The sequence below is a fragment of the Capra hircus genome, chromosome 2, assembly GCF_001704415.2.
Source record: "Capra hircus breed San Clemente chromosome 2, ASM170441v1, whole genome shotgun sequence".
Taxonomy (NCBI): domain Eukaryota; kingdom Metazoa; phylum Chordata; class Mammalia; order Artiodactyla; family Bovidae; genus Capra; species Capra hircus.
In genome coordinates, this window is record NC_030809.1 from 44,296,918 (window position 1) to 44,322,048 (window position 25,131).

Consider the following 25,131-nt stretch of genomic DNA (forward strand, 5'->3'; position numbering starts at 1 on the left):
TTACATGCCTAAAACTGATCTACAGGAGCTATAAAGTCGATCAAACTTGGATTCATATGGATACTCATATAAAGAATGTTATAAAAGCACTCAAGAGCTGCTACAGCATTTACTCTTCATATATATGACCGTGTCAAAACCTAAAACTCAATTCTGTTGTATAAAAATCTTGAGTAGTCAAGCTTAGACATAATCCACTGTCAAGTTTACATAGCCATGGTAAACATGTAAAAGCAGGTAAACTAATAAACAACTATAAGAAGGTATATTCTGTCACTTGAATCACCAGATACACAATACTGGCATTTTAGGAGTCAATCTGCAACATCTTAAACCTAGAATCACTGAGCTAAAAACTCTGAAAACACCATTATGAATTTTATATAGTTACATCCAGCCTAAAATTTCCCATGTTATAAGCCCTCAGTGATCCAAAGACATTACATAATAAAGATTCTATTCAAACCATTAACAAGGGCATTTATTCTGCTTTGAGTTGAAAAACAAAACTATAGTTTAATTACCACAGCCCTAACTAAAAACCCTAAAACTAAAAACTTCTAGAAGAAAATAAGACAAAGCTCTTTTTGACCTTACGTAGAGAGTCTGTAAACACAACATCAAAACGCACAATGCACAAAAGGGAAAACAGCAATGAGCTGGACTTCATCAAAATAAAGAACGTCTGCTCTTTAAAAGACACCATGAATGAAAAGGTAAGACACAGAATGGAAAAAAAATTCTGCGAATCACAAAATTAATCAGACATATTCAGAATATATGCGAATTTAATGAGAAAACAAACAAACCAATTACAAAGGTGGGGGCGGGGCAAAAACATCTGAACAGACATTTTGCCAAAAAAGATAACATATGGCAAATTGAGCACATGAAAAGATGTTCTACATCATCATTCACTGGGGAAATGTCAATCAAAACCACACAATAAACTATTAGACACCTATTAGGATGGCTGAATAAAAAAAAAAAAAATATATATATATATGTAATGACAATCACACAGCCCGCCAGGCTCCTCTGTCCATGGAATTCTCTAGGCAAGAATACTGGAGTAAGTGGCCCATTCCCTTCTCCAGGGGATCTTCCTGACCCAGGGACTAAACCCAGGGCTCCTGCACTGCAGGCAGATTCCTTACCATCTGAGCCACCAGGGAGGCCATTATGGCAGTACCCTGCACTAACAAGTATGCAGAGTGACTGGCAGTCTTACACCCTGCTGGTGGACGTGCAAAACTATACAGTCACTTGGGAAAACAGCTATCCAATTTTTTATAAAGTTAAGCATTCATTTACCATACAACCCAGTAATCCTACTCCCTAAGTTATTTACCCAAATGAAATGAAAGCCTGTGCTCACACAAAAGTCTGTGTGCGAATATATTTGGCAATTTTATTCATAATCACCCAAAACTGTAAATAATCCAAATGTCCCTCAATTGGGAAAAGGGTAAACCAACCAACAAACTGGTAAATCCATTCAATAGAACACTACTCAGTAGTAAAAAAGGAACAAAATAACAAAACATGTAATAATGGATAAATCTCAAATGCACTGTGCCAAAAAGCCAGACTGAAAAGATTACATTACGCATGCTTCCATTTGTGATATTACTACAAAGGCAAAACTTTAGAGGGGGGAAAAAAAAACCAGGGGCAAAGAGTGAAATGAGGGAAGTGGAAGCACTGCCTGCGAAGCGGGCAGGAGGGGTCTGGGGACGACAGGGCTGCTGTGCGCCTTCACTGGGGCTGTGCTGGTATCGCTGTGTGCGTTTGTCACAACGCAAAGAAGTCACTAGAAAGGCTGGATTTCACTGTATATAAGTTAAACCTTAATAAAGAGAAGTATCTGGAGATTCAAAAACAGTACATTAAAGAAACTATATGAATTGTTATTAAGGCATTAATTACGCTTTTTGTTCAAAAAAAAAACGTATTGTTCACTCATATAATAGATAATGACTCAGTGCAGACTAGGAACCAGCACCTGTTATTAAATTATAATGCTGACTCTAGGTGGAGATGATTCGTCCTTTCTAGGCCTACAGCGGATTTCAAGACGTATTCCTTACTCCACTGATGTGCGAGCCTAACAGGACTTTTACATTTAACTAGCTATAGTGGCCTAACAGAGCTGTATGTAAATCAAAAGGACAGCTCAGGTTTAAATACCCTCAGTACAGGATGCTTTTCTTAAAACGTGCTGGTATAGAAACTAAGCCATAATATACCATCCAAAATGGGTGAATTAAAATGAATTTTTTAAAATGTGTTTTAAAACATTTAAAACGTTCAACACCTAGATACAGTAGTAGCACAATGTACTTAATTAACTGGGCTTCCCCAGTGCTTCCGTGGTGAAGAATCCACCTGCCAATGCAGGAGGATGTGGGTTCAATCCCTGCTTAGGAAGATCCCCTTGGAGAAGGAAATGGCAACCCGCTCCAGCATTCTCATCTGGGAAATCCCATGGACAGAGGAACCTGGCAGGGCTACAGTCCATGCCAAAGAGTCAGACACAACTGAACTACTAAGCACAAGCACATTAGAAAAACGAGAAACTTTACTCTGATTTCCTCAGGAAATTCTACTCTTCAGTCACGTGCCATTTTCTAGTTAGTACATTATTCTGCAGATTTTTTTTTTTTTTTTAATACAAAGCACAGACGAAAAACATGAAGCCAGAGTTCCAAGTAAGAGGAGCCAGAGCCAGACGACTGAATCGGCCTGCAAGGAATAGGCCAATACTCACCTGTAGGGGGAGTGGAAGAGACAACAGGGGGAGTCGGAGAAGTGAAGCCATCAGCAAGGGTCTGGGCTCCCCCAGCGGCAGCATCTGGGGCAGTGGAAGAAGGGACAGTTGCAGGAACAAGAGGGGTGGGGGCAGATGCGGAAGTAGCAGGAAGGGGTGGAGTACCAGCAGAGCCAGCGGGGGCTGAGGGGAAAGAGGAGTGAGAGGCAGCGTTAATGAGGCAGTTCCATCAGGCGGGATTAGAACAGGCACCGGAGAACTCAGTGTTAGATACTCAGTGCTGATCAATACCAAAGAACAGAAGAGAGTGTTAAAAAAGAATGAAGCTGACATTAAAGGATTATGAGGTTTACAGCAGGTAATTCAAGATGCTAAGGATAATGTCCAGATCTTTAAATTCATTAAAAGCATTCCTTTTTACCTGATAGCCAACACACTGGAAGAAAGTGCCCCCTTTATGTTGTTGTTTTTAACATAACATTCTGTAAATAGTATACAAAGCTAAACATAACACACTAGAAAATAACAGTATTCCATTCTGAATCATACAAATCAGAAAACAAACATTCCAGACATAAATATCTAATCAGGTAAAACGAATTTAGAGAAATACAAACCTCTTTTTCATGATTTTTTAAAAGATATTATCTCTTTGTTATAAGTAAATTAAATACGTAATTTTCCATCTTTATGCCTTCTGTGTCAGGTTTTTAAAACTAAGTTCCGTGTCCTCAGATGAAACAAGTACATTTTTCTGTGCATTTCAGCAACTCAAGTTCCAAGAGCCCACTAGATTGAACTGTTGAAATTATATCTGCCTGATCCTTTGTTACCAATGATTCCTTACACCGAGACTGCACTGTGTCCAAAGGCACGCACTGTTATAACACCAGCGGGAGTTAAACATGCCACTCGTTCCAAGGTGCAACCTCTAAGTGCCAACCAAGACACAGCAGCAAAGACACAACACCAAACCACAGAGAAGTATGTGAACATACACTGACAAATAATTTGGTTAAAAACAGCAGAATGCGAAAGATTTCTCAACATTTACAGAGTCTTCAAGAGAAAAAATCCTGATTATGAAGAAAGCTCAGTGTATTAAATTAGTATCTGAAAGGACAAACTCAGAAAGGACAGCTGAAGACGAAGCACGACTCATGTCTTACCTGGAAAGACGCTGGGAGGAGAGGGAGTAGGGACGGCAATGGGGACCCCCACGCTCCCACTTCCACTGTTCTCCCGACTGCTGCTCCGGCTGCTCGGGTGGCTTCCTCCACTGCTCCCGCTGCTGCTACAGAAAGAAGAGCCACCGAAACATGAGCATCTGTGCACAGGAAGACATCACCAGCATTCTCCAGAATGTTCTGAAATGAATACAGCTACTAGATGGTAATCAAAAGCCCTCCATTTCAGAGATGAATTTCTTTATAAAGGAAGGGAAAAAACTTGAGTTCAAGAAACTTGTTTTGGCCACCTTTTAATAAGCATATATTAAAGAAATTGAGAAAAACAAAACTCCATAAATATAAGGGATAAATGATGGGGCTCAACACATGAAAGTAATGTTACTTTCTTTTATTCCAGTTTAATGGCTGTCTGAAGAAATAGCTTTATAATAAGAACAGTTTTCCTAAACAAATTATTTGTCCAGTTTTACTTGTAATGATATCATGACATATTATGCCATATTAATGTTTTATTGCATATGGTTTTTCATCTGTAAAGTACCACCAAAAAACAACTTGAAATTCCCCGTATCTGGTCAGTGATTTTCTTTTTTCAGGTCAACTATAACTATAGTTATAACTAGTCTTGCAGAAAAGTCTGCACTTTGAGATGTCTGTCCTTTTTCAACTTCCTGGCTGCTCAAAGTTGCATCAGAACATGAGGAGAGAGAGGTGAAATCAGATGAGGTTTGGGGGAGTAGTGTGAGGAAAAGAACTTAGTGCTTGGAAAATGAGAGAGATTTAGCTGAAGTTATCTGAACAAATAATGGTGCTATGACCATCCCATTTTGCACTGAGGTAGAGAAAATACCTGTAAGTTCGATTTCTTTGATTCACAGAAGCTGTCCTCACAGGGCTCTGCTGCGAGGGAGCCATATTACGGGTTGGGCTAGGTACGTAATCATTTGGTACCACTGGAGGACGCACTGGCTCCAGTGTGCGATAGGGGGAGTGCCGCCTACAAAAAGAAGAGCGTATGTATCGTGTGATTAGCAAGTCTCGGCACAATAAATTCAGAGTTGCCAGTAGTGAAATACAATTTGTACTCAGAGGTAGTAAAATGTGTTTTAATAAAACCCGGCTACCAATTTCCATCTTCCCTTAAGTATCACTTCTCCAGCATCAGGGCTTTGATGCGTATTGTTATTTTTTTTCAGTCTTTGACCTCATTTCCCTAAACTAATTTTGTTCATTCATTCTGAGAGCATGAAGTTTCTCCCCCAGGTAAGCCAATGTTTCCCAGACTCTCTTCTTAGATGAGTTCAAATTAAAGTCTCCCAACTGCACTTCACAAATGCACTATCTATCTTCCTCACCCCTCTCTCCCTAACCAAAAATGATCAAAGACAGGGTAAATAAATCTACAGGGTCTGGCTCTACAACCCCCACACTGATGATCAACAGCAACCATTAACAATTCATTTCTCTTTCTATGCAATAAGTACACAGAAATAAAACTACATCCACACACAGAAATACATAATTTAATCTCCTCTCCTTCCATTCTCACTTTACATCCTCCTTAACCTTTCACCATGATCGCTTTTACCTCTTACCCTCCTCAGAGTTCAACATTTAAAAGGGAGAGAAGAAAAAAAACAGATAACCTAAGTCTTTCTGTCTTATTTACTTTGAAGTATAGAACAGACTGTATTTCATTAGCATACTTCTCTTACTCAAACGTTCTTAAAAGAATGACAAGATCAAGAAAGGAAATATAGGAAATAGGATGCACACTGGCACACTAGGAATTATTAAGTTAATTCTCATCTTTAAGTTTCCATCACGATGGCAATGATTAATATTCAGCTGACATGAAACTGATATTATGCAGATGAGATTCTGATCTTTAACTGGATCTCAAGATATGAAAATTAAAGAGCTTTTTTCCCCTAAAATGGTGATGCTCACCTGACTTCTATATTTCTCAATAATTCACTTCCTCAAAAGCTCCCAAGGTTCCTTTAAATATTATTCTCTCTCATCCACTCCAGTTTCAGCTCATTGATTCTGGATGAGGTTACTTTGCAATGACCCTGTCTACTCTACTACTCTCAAAATCCTCTTGCATAAACAAATATACATGGTATTAAAAATAAATAAGGGGCACTAGATAAGATATTGGGTCAAAAAAAAAAAAAGGAATGTCAGGGCCTTGAATTTAAAGAAGTTATAAAGAAGCTATAAAGAAGTTAAGGCATCTCTGAAATTATGATGTACATATAAAACACCATAAAATAGGAAACTGATGGATTTCCCAACAATTTTCCCCAGACAATAAAAGTGCTCTGTGTCATCCAAGAAAACAGAACAAAAACCTTGCTGACTAAAAACTACACAGTGAAGTGAAAGTTGCTCAGTTGTGTCTGACTCTTTGCAACCCCATGGACTATATATATATAGACCACGGAATTCTCCAGGCCAGAATACTTGGAGTGGGTAGCCTTTCCCTTCTCCAGGGGATCCTCCCAACGCAGGGAATGAACCCAGGTCTCCCTCATTGTAGGCAGATTCTTTACCAGCTGAGCCACCAGGGAAGGCCATACAGTGAAGACAATGATAAAAATAAGGTAAAAAACTAGGGAGAGAGGACAAAATATGGTGGTTGAGCCAAGACTGAAGAAGCCAGGCTGTGACCATCAAATAGCTAGTGGTGCTCGGCCGCTCTGGCCTTCAGGAATCCTGCGGAGCCCTTGCTGATACACAGGGAAAACAAATACTAGTGTGTAAGTAAATCTTTAAAATTTGGGAGCAATGGAAATTTTTATTTTACTAGGATTATCTTGCTAACATTCTTGATTCAAAACCTAATAAAATCCATTAGAAACTATACGTAACAGAAATATAGACATTTCGCAGGAAAATAAAACAAATACTCCCTCCTGACCTGATCTCTATTCTTACCCTGTACAATTATGACATACCATGACGTCTCCGTTCTACTCTGAAGCTTAAATCTTATCTAAGCTAGTAGAGCTTTTCCTTTCTAACCTAAGCAGAATTTTTTTTGTCCTCCCCAAATAAAATCACCCTATTTCTGGCCAGAAATCTGATTTTATCCTTCTGTTTTCCACTGCCCTAACTTTAATTCCTCCTTCCACATTATCTTTCTTTGACTGATTAGGTTGCTGGGTCTTTTGGTCTGGTTTTCTTGTTTGCTTTTTGGTGAGGGGGCCAAAAAACAAGATTTCCAATGAAAAACTTTTAAGCATATATCACAAAGCCAATGGTAATAAAGGCATTTTGTCTTTGTCTTATATATTTTTTTTAAAAAATCCAATTCATGGTACAATGACCCTGAAAAGTTGACAGAGGACAAATATTACCCCCTTTTACAGATGAAAAAACTGAATTGCTAAGAGGCTTACTATGCAAGACCACACATCAGGAGCAGAGCAGGACCACAATTTTAGTCACCCAACTTCTGGGCAATATTATGCCCAACTGATCACAAACCTTGATCATGATAAACCAAGTTTCTGTATTAAGATGCTATAAAAGAAACAAGGTCAAGCTTTTCTGTTAATTGACCATTTATGTCAAATCTGGAGCCCCAGTCTGTAGACTGAATGAAAGCTCGTAATTTCTCATTAAAAAAACGAGATATACAGAATTCTATCATCTGCACAGTATTTTCTTCAGAAGACTAGTCAGAATAAGAAGACTCGATCGTAACAGAAAAGACTAGAAAGTTTCTGAAAACAGGAATTAGAGTGCAATTTATAATAAGCCATGGACTTAGGCTAGGATTTTACCTCAAATTTAAAATTTATTAGAAAAATAATTTCTAAACAGAATATTTTTAAAGTGGAGACATGTTTCCCAGGTATAATTTAATAAGTATAAAAGATGTTTTCCGTTTGGGAAAGTTACACACAAAATGGATAATCTTAGGAAGAAAATATTCTCTTTTCAAATATTTAAAAATAGTTTAAACATATATATATAGTGTTTAGTTTTCACACAGTACATGAAACGGTTTGTGATTACTACTTAGTTACATACTCACCCAAGTGTCCCTTTGCCTGACATAGGGGGGCTGGGGGGCTTCTGTGTTGGAGGTGTTGTACGCGGCAGCCCACCCATCTTCATATTCTGGGTACTCACCTAAAAAAATTTTGAGGAAAACTCAATTTAATTTGAATGCAGTGAAACAAAGTTCCACTTTCGGGAAATAACATTATGCTATTTAACAAAGGAGGGGAAGGTTTAAATAGGAAAAAAAAATTAGAGGCCATGCATTTCATATGCAATTTCTACTCTACTATCATTCTACAGTTGTACTCAAAGGACTCCTCCTAACATGAGATTTTCAGATGATTATAAATGTGTATGCAAAGACTATATTTGCCATTAGCTCATCACACCAACAGATCACTGGTTAGACTGTTTGATACTATATTCAATTGAAATTAAATAGGTTAACTATAAAAATTTCAGTTTTAATAAGAGTAACTCAATCAGAAACAACAATGCCTTTAAGCAATTCCTTGTTTTTTAAATAGCAAGCTTATCATAAGAAAACAAAATAAATGTTTTTCCCCAAAAAATATGCAACTTTAGTTTTGATCCTCTAAGTAGAGAATATTATATAAAATTAAATCATACAGAGAAAATTTCCTTTTTATAAATTGTGGATCAGCCTTACAATTCAGATTTCATTAATGTTCTCTTATGAAGGAATCACCTACCTGAGAACTGCCAGAAGTTAAGGCATGTTCCTAAACATCTGAACCAGAAAGGCTGAGGTATACCATTCAACTGTGAGTGGTACAGTGGCCACTGGCAATGTCCTAGTTCCAATGGGAAGGAATTAAACCCACTCAGGCCCAAAATGAAGATTAATTTAGGCATGAGAAAGATGCAACACAATCCTAAGAGCTAAGAACACAGAGCTAAGCTGTGTTCCTCACTATTCTATCCCTGGTTGAAAACCCAAGCGTGGGAAAGTTGGGTGACCTGGGAACAAGTGTGGATTGCTACCAGAAGAGGATGCCACCAACGGAGGAAGTGAGCACTTACACAGAAAGCCCTAGAAATCTGGGTATCTTAAGGCATTAAGAGAAGTCACCCATGAATATAGTTCAAATGCAATCTCAAGTTGTTTGAGATTACCAATGGGTTAGAGTTAATAATGTTCACCATGTGTGTTCATGCCTGACCCTATTTTAAAGCTCCTAATATTCTGGACTGCCAAACACTTCAAAAAAGGATCTTAACTTTTCCACTCTAATTATGTCCAGAGTATTCAAATTATACTTATAAAATGAAACTGTAAGACATTATACTTTTGAAATCAGAATACATTTATAATTTTAAAATACAAAATTTAAGAAAACATCATAATTACATACAGAATATTGAGGCTGTCAAAATTAATTCTGTCTTAAATGGAATATTTTAAAATCCTAAAATACTGCTTGTTATCTGAATAGGCAAGAAAAAATATATTAAGAAACAAACTCTTCAAATGAATAGCCCAGTGAACAAGTTGTGTGTGATGTTAAAACAATCTTTAATGACAAATGATACCTTTGAAATAGCAATATTTTTAAGGCTATGCATTTTTCTGTACTCCTTTGTTATTACTTTTAAACAACAAATACAAAACAAACTGGTTATCAAGGAAGAATAAAAATTAACTTATCTGTGTTCTCCCCCTCATTAATAAGCAGAGGGTATACTGATCATATCTTTAAAGTGCCAGAAGAAGTTTTTAAAAAATTAATCCACATTGGGGCAAATTTTTAGGAGTAGTATGACAAATAACCAATAGCTTTAAAAACCGTATATCTTAATTCATGATACCAGGAGATTTTTAAAAGTAGTAACCAAAGTCCTTTAAGCTCAACCTTAAACAACATAAAACCCAAGGTCACTTTAAGTGATGAAGGAGAAGTAGGTGAGCCAAACACTAAACTACATCAATTTGCTAGAAATAGGAAGGAAAAGGAGCAAGGACAGAAAAGGATAAGACAGAATTTTATTCTATACATGGAATAGCTATAATATTTGAAACAGCTTTCCAACTTTAATTTGTTTAAGGTTTTGGTATGTACGGTGTTCCATTTAAATTGCAGTATCTTCTCTATAAATCTTGAAATCTATCCAAAAAATAATATGAAATAAACAATCTACAAATTGAAGCATAGTGGGCAATTCCATACATAAAATTTGATACATTTTTGACCTGTAGAATCATCAAATGGTTCTATTTCTTTGGTAAACGGGATTTGCATGAGTAATTTTCACTTAAAAAAAAACCAGAGTCCCTATGGAATGTCCAACTAATATGTAGTTCTGTACTACCTTTGTATTAAGCTAAAAGAGAACTCAGTATTTCTTCAAGGTAGTTTTCCTTAGAGGAAAATGCTTCTATACTAAAAGTAAAACAACGAATATGCTATGCAGAGTATAAATACTGCCATCTAATTTGAGGAAAACAAAAAAAAAATACAAGAAAAATTGCCAAACAAAACAATTTTCATAGGTGAAATCTACATTATAATTAAAATTAAACTATTTCATAACTAAAATAATTTGGTAAAAAAAATATTTATGGGATAGTTATCATGGTTCTAAAAACTACTTTGAGGGAAGTTATAGGGCAACCCAATGGTTCCAGACAAGGAGCAAAACACAAGGCTAACTGTGAGCGTGGTGAAGGAGAGCTAGAGAGAGAGCACACACCGCGAACTCAGGACAAAGAAAACAAAGCAACACTGCGCCATTCATAGCAGCAAGTCCACGTGAAACCTTAAAAAGCACCTAGGCACACTATCACCTGGCACATAAGTGTGTAGTTAGAGGTCCTGAATCATGAACAGCAGTGCTCATCATTCTCTCCAAAGTTTTACTTGGGAACTGGAATGAAACTTTGGTGGCTGATTCCAACAATAAGTCAATTAATGTGGGTATTTTCTGATGCCACAAAGGGAAAAAGTCATCACTGAGAGCTGAGTGAAACAGGTATTAGGCACATGGAGAAACAGCAGGAAGTCTTTTTTTTTCCTGCCAGAAAGAACCACTCAAGAACAGAAGAAATATTTCATTTAGGTGACAAAGGTTAATGCATGACCAAGCTCAAATACTTTCCCACTGGCCTGGACTAAGAAACGCAGGCAATACTGAGAGTAAGAGCAGTTCCTCTAGGACCAGAGAGGTCTTCTCTGGTCTCCAAACTTCGGAGACCACAACTAGCACCAACCATCAGGCCAGTCATTATACCTTAATACTGCTTCTAAAGTGCTCCTGTCTTTCCTGCCCTATGCTTTTTTGGCATATGCAGTACCTCCTTGCACCCCACTCCAGTACTCTTGCCTGGAAAATCCCATGGACGGAGGAGCCTGGTGGGCTGCAGTCCATGGGGTCGCTAGGAGTCGGACACAACTGAGCGACTTCACTTTCACTTTTCACTTTCATGCATTGGAGAAGGAAATGGCAACTCACTCCAGTGTTCTTGCCTGGAGAATCCAGGGGAGGGGGGTGCCTGGTGGGCTGCTGTCTATGGGGTCACACAGAGTCAGACACGATTGAAGCGATTTAGCAGCAGCAGCACCTCCTTGAACCTTGATATATAACATCATGCATATCATATATAATGCTCATTACAAATCTCGGTGCTTTCCAGTACCCCGTAAAGACTCTTTAAAAAATACTAGAGTTCACAAAGTATCTTTGTATCTTTAGTTCATAGAGGGTATCACCTCTGTCAGGAAGAAATCTCCCAGGAATAGATAACTTGCTGCAATAGTGGGAGAAACATTCTAAAATGACACCTGTGGTATATCGCTCATTTAAACCACCAACCACCAGAACTCTAGACACAAGAGTAAAAGAATAAGGAAAATAAGGGGAGACAAAGGTCTATAAAATGATTTCTCTGCTTTCAAGGAACTTATTTTAGAATAACTAAGACACCCTGCTTAAAATAAAAAGTAATTTCTACAAATAATACAGAAATCTCCAAAAAAGAAGTATCGATGTGAGAAGAATTACCTAACAGAAGGTTTTATAGAGAAAAATCTGAGTTGCAGTGTTACCAAGTTTTAAAAAGAGCAAAATTTGAACACACTAAGAGAAGAGGAGTAGTATGTATAGTTTGTGTCTGGAGGTGGCGAAGCGAGGATGGGCAGAAGCTGTGGGCAAACACCTGAAGGCCTCATCCCGTGTCCAGTGTGTCCCCAGCAGTCCCATCCAGTGCATAATTTTTGGCTTCCTAGAGACCTCTATCCCTCTCCTCAGAGGATACATGTTCTTATTTCAATTCTCTGAGCCAACAGGAAAAGGAACAGGAGATTCTCTGAGGGAAATCAAAACTGAAATCAGGAATTCAAGTGTAGCTTCAGGAGAAAGGTAAAATTTTTAGTAAGACAGGAAGACAAAAAGCCTAAGGTAACAAAAGTTTTAACATAATCCACTACCGAGAAAAGTAGGGAGAACCACTAGACCATTCAGGTATGACTTAAATCAAATCCCTTTCGATTATACAGTGGAAGTAACAAATAGATTCAAGGCATTAGATCTGATAGAGTACCTGAGAACTATGGATGGAGGTTCATGACATTGTACAGGAGGCAGTGATCAAGACCATCCCCAAGAAAAGAGAACACAAGAAGACAAAATGGTTATCTGACAAGGCCTTACAAATAGCTTAGAAAAGAACAGAAGCTAAAGGCAAAGGAGAAAAAGAAAGACATACCCATTTGAATGCAGAGTTTCAAAGAATAGCAAGGAGAGATAAGAAAGCCTTCCTCAGTGATCAATACAAAGAAATAGAGGAAAACAATAGAATGGAAAAGACTAAAAATCTCTTCAAGAAAATTAGAGATACCAAGGGAACTTTTCATGCAAATATAGGGACAATAAAGGACAGAAATGGTATGGACCTAACAGAAGCAGAAGATATTAAGAACAGGTGACAAAAATACACAGAAGAACTATATTAAAAACATCTTCACGACCCAGATAATCACGATGTGGGATCATTCACCTAGAGCCAGACATCCTGGATTGCAAAGTCAAGTGGGCCTTAGCATCACTACGAACAAAGCTGGTGGAAGTAATGGAATTCCACTTGAGCTATTTCAAATCCTAAAAAATGATGCTGTGAAAGTGTTGCACTCAACATGCCAGCAAATTTCAAAAAGTTAGCAGTGGCCACAGGACTGGTGAAGGTCAGTTTTCATTCCAATCCCAAAGAAAGGCAATGCCAAAGAATGCTCAAACTACCGCACAACTGCACTCATGTCACTCATATGAGATGTGAGCTAGCAAAGTAATGCTCAAAAGTCTCTAAGCCAGGCTTCAACAGTACATGAACCATGAACTTCCAGATGTTTAAGCTGGATTTAGAAAAGGCAGAGAAACCAGAGATCACATTGCCAACATCCACTGTATCATCAAAAAAGCAAGAGAGTTCCAAAAAAACATCTATTTCTGCTTTATTGACTATGCCAAAGCCTTTGACTGTGTGGATCACAATAAACTGGAAAATCCTGAAAGAGATGGGAATACCAGACCACCTGACCTGCCTCCTGAGAATCTGTATGCAGGTCGGGAAGCAACAGTTAGAACTGGACATGGAACAACAGACTGGTTCCAAATCGCGAAAGGAGTACGTCAAGGCTGTATATTGTCACCCTGCTTATTTAACTTAAATGCAGAGTACCTCATGAGAAACAATAGACTGGATGAAGCACAAGCTGGAATATCAATAACCTCAGATATGCAGATGACACCACACTTACAGCAGAAAGTGAAGAACTAAAGTCTCTTGATGAAAGTGAAAGAGGAGAGTGAAAAAGTTGGCTTAAAACTTAACATTCAGAAAACTATGATCATGGCAACTGGTCCCATCACTTCATGGCAAATAGATGAGGAAACAGTGGGAACAGTGACAGACTTCATTTTTGGGGGCTCCAAAATTACTGCAGATGGTGACTGCAGCCATGAAATTAAAAGACGCTTGCCCCTTGGAAGAAAAGTTATGACCAACCTAGACAGTATATTACAAAGCAGAGACATTGCCAACAAAGGTCTCTCTTGTCAAAGCTACGGTTTTTCCAGTAGTCGTGTATACTATAGTCACGTAGTAGTTGACCTGAGAGTTGGACTATAAAGTGCTGAAGAATTGATGCTTTTGAACTGTGGTGTTGGAGAAGACTCTTGAGAGTCCCCTGGACTGCAAGGAGATCCAACCAGTCCATCCTAAAGGAAATCAGTCCTGAATATACATTGGAAGGACTGATGCTAAAGTTGAAACTCCAATACTCTGACCACCTGATGCAAAGACCTGACTCATTTGGAAAGATCCTGATGCTGGGAAAGATTGAAGGTGGGAGAAGAAGGGAACACAGAGGATGAGATGGTTGAATGGCATCACCAACTCAATGGACATGAGTTTGAGTAAACTCCAGGAGTTGGTGATGGACAGGGAGGCCTGATGTGCTGCAGTCCATGGGGTCACAAGGATTCAAACATGCCTGAGCAAGTGAACTGAACTACAGAGATAATGAATAAGAGATTAGGAGTAAGGAGGGAAGAACAGATAAAAAAGAAAAGAAGAATAAAGATGGATAAATTTCTGCTTAATTTTTGAAACAATTTTCCAACAACTGGCTTTTTCCAAGACAGAATTGGTGGCTCAAGACTGGAACAAAGAGGCAAACACAGATGATTCCCCCAAAAGGTGTTGCTATTGTGGTGTTTTCCTTCCAAGTGTGTCAAATAAATGCTTAACAATGAATCCGCAGCTGTACCCAAAACCTAGATATGTGAGGGGCAGTTTTCTGTAGATAATGACACACACAAGATGACACTCAAAGTGAAAAGGTTAAATAATATTTTACAGAGTTAAGTTATGAATCTTCAAGATCCCAAGCAAAACTTTCCCAAAGTGTTATATTCTTCATGTGTTAAACGTAAAGGAGACTTCCAAGCCCTCCTCGTTAATCATTAAGAATCTGCTTGCACAACGTTCAACTGAAAAGCTACATTAACAGATCAGAAGCCTTTACTATTTTTGACTGAAATAAACACACTTATTTTAAAAGTACTTAAGCGTAGTTTCAGTAGTGGACAACTTTTCCACTTCTCATCAGAAAAATCTATTTCAAATACATCAGTAACAAGATCTTAAAAGTCTTAAATATTAAAATAAAGAGTGGGGAAAGGATACCCCAGCTCAAAGTACATGCCACTTTTATATGGCCTCAGGTACATGTTAAAATACTTCCAATATGGCACTCTACCATCGACTTTTTATGCCTCTTGCTATAAAAATATTACCCACTGCTTTCAAAGGTCTTGTGAGTTAAATCCTACAATTTATTCTTATTTGACTGAAGGAAATAAACCTAAATTTCACCAGAGAAGAACTGTTAAACACAACCAGGATGTGATGCACAAAAGGTTAAAAATTCAACTTTTAAGCACGGAGGTCTCTTTTGAGTCACATCCCATGTGTCTGGTCCCAAAGATGGTATCTGTTAAGAGTGTATCTGAAAGCCATCATGTCTGACAAGACTGGGAGCAAACACGGAGCTCACGATAAGCTGAGGAGGAAACCAAGAATCAGGAGACTTACAGGGCACCTGATGTCAACCATGGGTCTCCAAAATCTCAGCTGGAAAACCACTCGACTAGTTTACTATTTGCAAGTTCCTTCCTACTTCAACATTTTAAAATTCTATTTTCTATCTTACTACATTCGATTATTCCATTAATCAACCTTCTGAAGCCACTCATTTTTTTTCTACCAGCATAAAAAGTAACAACTTGCTATATGAGGAACGGTTTTTTTCATTCTACTTTGCTTTGGTTCACCCAAAATGATTCACTATGTGCCACAAGTTTATAGAGGAGACAGACACACTTACAATGAAGGATAGGAAGAAGGGAAAGACAGAGGACTGTCACATTCTAGCTTCTAGGATGAACCCAGGCTACACTCCTTACCCTGGCCACCCCAGCCCAACAGAGCAGAAACAACGGCATAGAGCCACAATCCTGGGGAGTGGGGTTTTTGTTGCAAAGACTGAAGATGTTAAGGAATCTTCTCCAAGTGTGATGTTTCCTTATTGGATCTTTCTTCCTAGGAACCTCTCATTTTCCACTCACTCTGGCCTCTCTCTCACACAGAACAGGATCCTGAACCCAGAAAGGTCAAGAAGGAATCATAGTCCGGTTTAGAGGAAATGAGCCAGGGGTAGTTCTTCAGGCAAGATGGTCTAAACTTGAAGGGGAAAGAACTGGCCCATTGTTTCGTTTTTCCTTTAGTTGAATTTTCTGCACACTTCTATCACTTTGGAGGTTCATTATCAATAGCCGAAACTGGAACACAGAAAAAGCTGAGGAAGCCACAAACACTACTTTGGGTCTATTTCTACCTCTTTTATGCAAAGGAATCTCCTCGCAATTCCACATGCCTCACTCACTCGCATGAAGTACATCTGCCTGGCCTCCTCTGGTCACATCTCTCTACCATGAGCTGTTTAACCTTCTACGGCCGTGGTTAGTAGCTAAGGACTCAGGTTTCAGTCATCTTCTTGTTACCACTTGCTACACTGAAGACACGGCCAACAGCACAATATATGGTAAGAATGGTTAAGAATATATTTAGATATATGCGCGTGTGTGTGAGAAAAGGAATCACAGAATTCAGCTAAGAAAAAAAGTTAAAAAAAGGAAATGCACTTTCAGTTTGGTGACAATAATTTTAGGATCACTCTATCTGACAGGCTCTTTGTTTACTCTTGAACATCTTTTCTCAGTTTTCCCTTCAATGTTACTGAAACAAGTAAAAAAACAGGCGATTATCTCCAGTTCTTAACTTGTATTTTGTTAAACACTATCATGAGCTTTTGATGTTTTACATGTAATACTACTCAGCTTGAAATCTCTTAAAGTGGGTTATACTGAAATAATTTATAAGCAATTTGAATAAAAATGCTATTTTTTTCCAAGATATGATACTGCAACTTAAAAAACACCCATAACACTGAATATTTTCCAATTTTCCTTTTTTTTTTTTACAGTGATTGAGTCAAGAGATAATGACATAGTGGCCATAAGGTGTATGATCAAGCACACCATTTATAGAATAAAAAGGTATTACACAGGGGGAGGGTTAAACAAAGCACATTAGCAGCCCTCCAATCCATAACAAAATGTCTCCACTTACAAAAATCCAGATAATTTTATTTCATAATGACATTTTATGATAGGGTAACTTACATTTCAGTTTCATACAATAGATTAACATTGCAAAATAATCACTTATTCAACAAATATTTAGTAAGTATCTAATGTGCGTCCGGCACTATCCTAGGCACGCGGGATAGGGCAATGAACAAAACAGTCAAAAACATTTGCCCTCATGGAACATAAAGACACACAAAGTTGCATGACAAAAATAAGAAAAAGGAATTATTTCTTGGTTTTAAAAGGCCAAGTGCCAAGTATCTCTTCACTCCCCATATGTAATAGTCTACATAAGAACAAAGAATGGAAATCCAGCCCTGGAATCTCTTACCTTAAATCTAAGCAACCACTTAATGCATAAATGGAGCAAATAAAAGAGGTAAGGGGAAAAAAGCATTGAAAGGTTAGTTGGAACTTCAGGATGTGAAGAGAAAGGAAAAAACAAAGAAAAAACAGTTAAGCATTCAGCATTAAAAAATAATGTTTCAGTAGATCATAGAAAGAGTGGTTAAAGCAGAATGTGTCATGAACGGGAGTTTTTGGATGAAATTATATAAGACACCTTTATTTAAAAACAATTTTATTCCTGATTTCTTCAAATTAGTGACCCCTAAACATTAAAAGTCCAGAAAAATCAAAGTGATTACAGAGTTCCTAAAGAACAATTACTGGAGAATTAAGTAAGAGTTAGGGGGATAACCTTTTTATTATTACATAAGTGGGCAAGTACAAATATGATGTTTTATATTTTAAGTGTCTTTTTGCCATCAGATTCTGAAAGGATCCTAAAATTTTCTATTAGCAGTTGTTAGCCTCAAAAAATTTTCCCAAGTTAGAATAAATTTCAGTTATCCATCCAATTACACATCCTATTTTAAAATGCTCTAATTTGTACTGCAATCTAAATGTATTAGGTGTTCATTATGATATTAAATATTAAATTTCAGATGATAGTGCTTGATTCAAAACTTTGAGAAAAAATTTTTTGTTTTAAATTTACACTGTACATATTCTCTTATCTAGATCTACATTCAATTAAGATTTAACTGATTTCTAGCCATCCTTGTGTGGGATATATTTTCTAAATTTGCATATATAAATCAACTGCATGAACTGTATGGTCTCACTTACAGGCATATACATAGTTGCTCAGCATCACATTTGAAAAGTTACTGTCTTTCAAATCACTGAGGAGACACAAACTTTAAATAAACTAATACTTAGCTGAAGCTCTGAACAGTTTCTTAAGTACAAGTATCAATTTAAATGAAAGTTGTAAGTTTATCAGTTGTGATTACTGTATTTTATGTACATAGCAGGCACCTAAATACATTTTAAAAGCCAAAATATATAATGGCTATACACTGAAAGCAGTGGAAATACTAAATTAACTTACTACTTTTATCTACATTATCCTCACCCAAAATGTTGAAATAAATTTCTTCTAGAAAAATTCAAAGTTCATGTTTACATATATTCTTTCTGAAAACTAATGCCAGAAATTTGCTGATATTTTTGAGATAAAGCAAATACTTTACTAACATACTGAATACTATTTAATTAGTCACATTAAATCATTAAAGGATTTAAAATATAATACTACATTTATTTCCAGATGTACATGAGGTATATTCATAACTGATTAAGCAAATGCAATTCACTCAAAGACGACTGTTTAAAACTTGAGAACCCAGCACTAAAAAGAAAGATAACACAGTTATTAGTGGTAAGAAATCTTCAGAACTACAACTAGGCCAAGAATGATCCTCTGGAAATAAAAGATAAGCATTTAATTTTCTAAAGAGTTAATTCCATCATGGGCTTTTTTTTTTTACTGTTTGACAGAACTTATGCTTACCTTTACTCCATGTCCAATATCATCTAGAATTGTATAGTCGATAGGTTTTCTAATATATCGAACTGGTCGTTCAAGGTTGGCTGGAGCAATAATCTTATGTGTCCTTGAAGTGTTTTTATTGGTAGTCAAAATACCAATTTCTCTTCTTGCAACTTTCTCTTTATGAATATCAACGGTCTACAAAACATAAACACAAAAATGTATAGCCCTGATAGCCAGAAAAATAAAAACATAAATACGTAGAGATTTAACATCATTATTCATATTCTTAACTGCAATTACGAATTTCTCCTTTTGGGACCAATACTGACTTTCCCCATTTTCAGGCTAAAAGAAGAGTTGGGAAATCCTGGCAGACAAAACAGATCTGGCCCATCACCCATCTTTTTACAGCCGAAAAACCAAGAGTGGTGTTTACATTTTTTAATGGTTAAAAGAAGTCAAAAGAAAAATAAGATCTTGACATGTGATTATATGGAATTCAAATATCAGTTTCCATAAACAATTTTACTGCAATACCAGTCATTCGACCTGCTTAAATATTTTCACAAAACAACGGCAGAGGTAAACGCTGCAACAGAGACCTTATGACCTGCAAAGCATAAAACATTCATTAGCTGACCCTTTACGGAAAAGCTTACCAACCTCCAGGTTAAAGCATGCTAATTTTCTCCTTCTCTATTAAGATTTAGCCTAATTAAGAAAGTACCAGCAATTAATCTGGTAACATTTAAAGATAACCTATTAGTATAACTTCTTTTAGCGTTTAAATAGCTTTTTATTTAAAAAGGCCTAAAATATAAATACAATGTTAATATAAGTCATCTTTTACAAAGAAACGAGTGTGCTGAGGTAAAGTTGCTTATATTTTATCATGACAAAATGCTAGTAAAATATTTTCATTATTTTATTAAATGCTCAAAACAGGCTATAATTTAGTACATAACAACAATATGTTTTTACTCTATTTTCCATTTGCTAATAGAGGGTGAACTTCTCCGTAAGCACAGGCAATTAATACACTAAAACAGCATGTTTCAAATTGCAGGTTGCAATTTAGTGAGATAATGAGCAGCAATTATTTTAAATCAAAAAGAACAGACTATCAGACAACATACGCACTGTAAGGTACTTTTTTCTTACAATATTTGTTATGTACATAAATACATACATTAAAGTGTGTACGGATGGAATATAAGATATATGTTTAACTGTGGGTTTCGATTTTAAAAGTTTCAAACATACTTCACTAAATTGTTCACATCTCTTGCCACCATTCATGGCTTAAGCAGCAATTATTGCTGATTCTTCCCCAAACCTACTTCAATTTACCCCTTCTTAAAGAATAGCCAGGTAGTAACACAGAAATGAAAATGAAAGACAATATTATGACATTATTATGTCATATTAGGACATTATGACAATATTAAATACAACTTTAGGAAATCTGAACACTGATTACTTATCCTTCTAAACTACATAAAGTCTAAAGGAAACCTGAAACAAATTTGAAGCCTTACTTCAACCAAGAGATTTTAAAGGCAACAGACTCTTTGAGTGCATAACTAATAAATACCTAAGTGAAGCATCAGATCAAATATTGGCAAAGGTAGGAGAGACCTTAGCATTACAAGTATTTCATTTTAAGACCAAAATAGGCTTTGAACTTTTTCTGTGCACATTAGATAAGTTATAAAATCTGCTTTCCTTTTACATTGGTTGGGGGAGCTATAACAGAAGAAAGAAGTTTGTGTATTAGTGACAATATTGGGATTTAGTTATTTTTAAATTCAGAAAAAACAGAAATTAACCACATTTACTTTGAATAATTTCTAAAGAATAATTCTGAAATTATTAAAAATATGTGCTGGGAAAATTTTATATTTGTCAAGTATACTTCAAAATAAACTAAAAACACAAAATATGACCCTTATTTTTTGTATATAACTGGTCTCTATCATATCAATAAAGAAAATTTATTAGAGAATGTAATTCTTTCAACATTGTTTTCATTCTGCTTAGTTTTTTAAAATATAATTATCTCACCCAGAAATGAAAATATAAGAATGTAAACCTAACCAATGATAACAGAATTCTAAGTTTGAGGCACACTGGAACTTCAATTTCAAATTTTCCTGCTAGAAATATCAATATGTCTCTGGAGAATGAAGAGGGGGGTAACATTTCACTTATTATTTGCACTAATATATAGTTACATTTTGTAACAAACATGTATGTTACATTCTTTGAAAAAACTGAGACTCTAAAAAGAATGAAAACAATTAGATTATACCTAGGGACTGTAGGCACTTACATATTACTTATCTATTCTCTTTATGTACACATAAACACACAGCCCAAAGCTGTATAAACCATTACAAGCAGCATAAAAGGAAAACCAATATGGCAAAAGAAATGATCAAAGAACTTTCATAAATAATCCTAAATAATGGATACCTGCTATAATGGGGCATAAAATTAGGCTCTTAGTTTAGATTCCTAGAGAAGGCAAAACAGAAATGAGTTACAAGGAAATGCATACCCCTTCATTAGGAAAGTGACCATTTGCCCAGCACTAAACTCTTAAAGGAACTAGCTGAAGGAAACGTGAGAAAAATGTTCTTTGTTGTTTCTTATGTTAATTCTCATTAAACTTGAAGGCATATTTTAAAACATAATTCTTAACAGCATATTTCTACATTTAGAAAGCCAAAATAGTTTGGTTCTACATTTCTAGCTGTCTACTCTAACAGATTGCCTACATCTTAGGAAACTACAGCAGGGTTTAGAAAATACCTCAGATATCTAATATCTACTGGTCTTTATCCATTCTACCAGACAACCCTTAACAACAACTCTTGACACCAACCATTCCTATATACATGTCATCTCATCTTTGACCTGACTAAACTTCTATTTCTTCGCTTCAATTCCTTTTCTCTAAATTCCCCCAACATAGTATTGACTCAAATGTGGAAAAAAAATGTGACCTCAAAATATCTTAATAACTTTGACTCCCTCCATAAACAAAATAATGTTTTAATAAAGCACAATGATTATAAGATTTAAATCCACATACTTGAAAAACATTAATTTGTAGAGCGAGAACTTATAAACTAAATCCTACATCACAAGACTAGCCTATTGTCTGTTTCTATATGGCGCACAAGCTAAGAATGTTTTCTACATTTTTAAACAGTTGCTTAAAAAATACAACACAAACAAAAAAAAATACAACACAAAAAATAATATGAGTCTGAAACCCTCTATGGCCCACAAAGTCAAAAATATTGACTATCTAGCTCTTTACAAAAAAGTTTGCCAGGTCTTGTTTACACCATTTATTGAATATTTGTTTTAGAAAACATTTCCTCTTATACTATGGAATAACAGAAAAATAGAATAATATTCCATTCTAATAAGCATCAAATAGCTTTGACATTCAGTTGACTTTTAAAACAAAGGACTCTACCTGTACATTAAATGTAACTGAAAAAAATTTTAATCCTTAAGGCAAATGTTTTTAAAATCTATTTAAGTTTTAAAAATTTACTCATTTATTTGCTATAGCTTTCATCATCCCATTTCTCCTACTCAACTCCTCATCCAACTACTTGAATATATTCTGTATAAACTTAACAGCCATTGTAGAGTTGCAGATCCCTTGCTTTTCCAAGTATTGTCCTCTATAGATACTCGACTCCAAATGAAAGTGGCTCAACTTACTCTTGAAAGCTGTGACTCAAGCCCATTATTTCTAATCTACCAGTCTCTATCCATTCATCTCTCCCATTTTTAATTTATTCCATTAGACTAGCTTTAAAAGATATTATTAATTAGATCTATTAATTAAATCATATAGATTTATGTGATACTCAAAATGAAAAAGTTCTTATTAGCTAAATGCATATTCTTATAGTTTATTAATAACTTAATCACTTTCCTCCTTAAGGCTGCCATACTTTTCTACCAAAGAATTACAGAATTCCAATCAGAATATAGATAATTACTTCTGTTGTCATATTCTTGTCATCATTTATCCACACAATCTTGCCTATTTTCTCTTGCAAACTAATAAAAAATTGTCCCTCCTTTTTAGGAACTCTAATATATTAATATCTCTTTGGCATTTGCACTTTTATTCTTAATTTCTTTTCTGGGTTCTTTGCCCCAATTTCAAATATGTAGAAATGTTAAGACTGACGTATAAATCCCAAAATTCTGCATTAGATTAGCAATTTGTCAACATCCCTTCCTCTACAGGAAACCAAATTCATTTATTTCATCATTTAAAATGACACTGACTATTTCCTCCAAGAGGTCCTTTCAGAATAAAAATTTACCTCTCTCACTAAAACAAACCGATACTTTTTTCTTTAAGTCTAAGACGCATAGCAATACAACAAGCAATGAATTATATGTTGTCTACAGAAGTTTATATGGAATGTGAAAAAACCTTTAGAATGGCAAATTCAGATTTAAGATTACATACTATTAAATAACAAGAAAAACCTCTGAATGGTCTGATGAATTTAACAGACATATAAGGTAGACTCTACATAAGTGATCTGATTAGGTAACATACATTCAATTTAATTATAGAATTACACATCAGACTTTGAAAATCTGACGGACTGGTCAATTTCAGAAGAGTTCTGAATTCCTCATATAAAAAAAGATAATATGCACATTTTAAAACTCATTCTATTCCAGAAGAGTTCTAATCATTTAGTTCTAAAGAGTACTGAACACCACTAAGTTATGCAAATGGCAAAGTGCTAAAATAGAAATGCTACAAATATCTCAAAAAGATAAAAATCTTTTGCTAGTATTTTTAAAAACATATTTTGAAATTATAAACTGTTTTTTACCACAGTAATATTTTAAATGGCCCCTAAATATAGGAATGGGTATGAAAACTATGATATAGATATGCAACATTATCGAGCCATTGAAAATGTTTATGATGAGCTTGTAACACCAAGGAAAGATGTTTGTTGTAAGCTAAAAGAGCAGAGGTCAAAATTCCATACATACGATAATTCCACTTTTATTTTAAATAAAAATTATTTAGAAGAAAACAAATATTGGACAAAATATACCAAAATACTAACAGAAAAAATTTGAGTAGTGGGGAAAGGGTTTGTTTTTCTACTTTTTCTTTTCTATCTATTCATGACATTTATAATGGAAAAAGTATTACATTTATTTTTTCTAAGTTCTATAAAAAGATAATTTTATAAGGTCACTTATATTAATCTTTACATTACTGAGGTAATAGAAATAAAGCACTTGAAGAACTCATCAAGCTGCCACACTTAAAGCGTAAAATTCAGTAAAAATTGGAAGAAACCAGGCAAAATTTCACTCTCAAGGCTGGTTTGATTATTTTAACTTGACATCTGAGTTTTAATGAAACAATTAAGGTTTTCTTCTCTATCAAAATCACAGAGAAGATAATCATGAGACAAAAAAGATGGAAACAAAAAAACAACCTAATATTGAGTTTGTATCTTGCAAATCATACATGTGAGTAAACTCACACAATAAAGGCTGCCAGCACTACAGACTGCATGTGCTTATTACGTATTCCTCAGGGACAAAATAGGACAACACTGTGGTCTCACTTGTGAAATATGATTGATTGAAGACTCCATCCTCCGTAGTTGGGATGCCTGGATATCCAGCATCTGCAGGACATTGTTGGCCAAGGTATTGATCAGATAGGCAACACTTGCTAAGGACTGGGTGGTGTAGGCTTTGGTTTCTTCTAGGGCTCGCTGCTTATCCGCTGACTAGAAAAACAAACAAATAATCATTACTTCAAAGATAACCCATTCTATCAATCCAATCTTCAAAAATACTCACCCAAACCATTATGTGGCTGAATCTACATGCACTAATTTAAAATGCTTTGAAAACCAATTACCAGTATTCATGTTAACCCAACAACTAAATTATTGACTTGAGTTCACTGATGTTTTCATGTTGAATAGATACATCTTTGTATAGATGCAAATAAAATCCTGAAGCCGTTGTTTACAAAATGAGGTCTGATGGGTATTTTGAAA

The 25,131-nt window shown here is 35.7% G+C and overlaps 1 protein-coding gene across 9 annotated transcripts in view; it reads right to left on the bottom strand.

Moving 5' to 3' along the window:
* ABI2 (abl interactor 2) overlaps positions 1-25,131 on the bottom strand; it is a 105,358-nt gene that overhangs the window by 26,680 nt on the left and 53,547 nt on the right. For 2 of the 9 annotated variants that reach the window (XM_005676392.3, XM_018060614.1), the window contains exons 2-8: positions 24,688-24,855; positions 19,061-19,237; positions 17,534-17,551; positions 8,009-8,106; positions 4,811-4,957; positions 3,940-4,064; positions 2,771-2,953 (exon numbers count right to left, since the gene is read on the bottom strand). In XM_005676392.3, coding sequence (XP_005676449.1) covers positions 2,771-2,953; positions 3,940-4,064; positions 4,811-4,957; positions 8,009-8,106; positions 17,534-17,551; positions 19,061-19,237; positions 24,688-24,855 — 916 coding nt within the window. The remainder of the gene's footprint in view (positions 1-2,770; positions 2,954-3,939; positions 4,065-4,810; positions 4,958-8,008; positions 8,107-17,533; positions 17,552-19,060; positions 19,238-24,687; positions 24,856-25,131) is intronic. The other 7 variants (XM_018060610.1, XM_018060623.1, XM_018060652.1 and 4 more) reach the window with 5 other exon arrangements.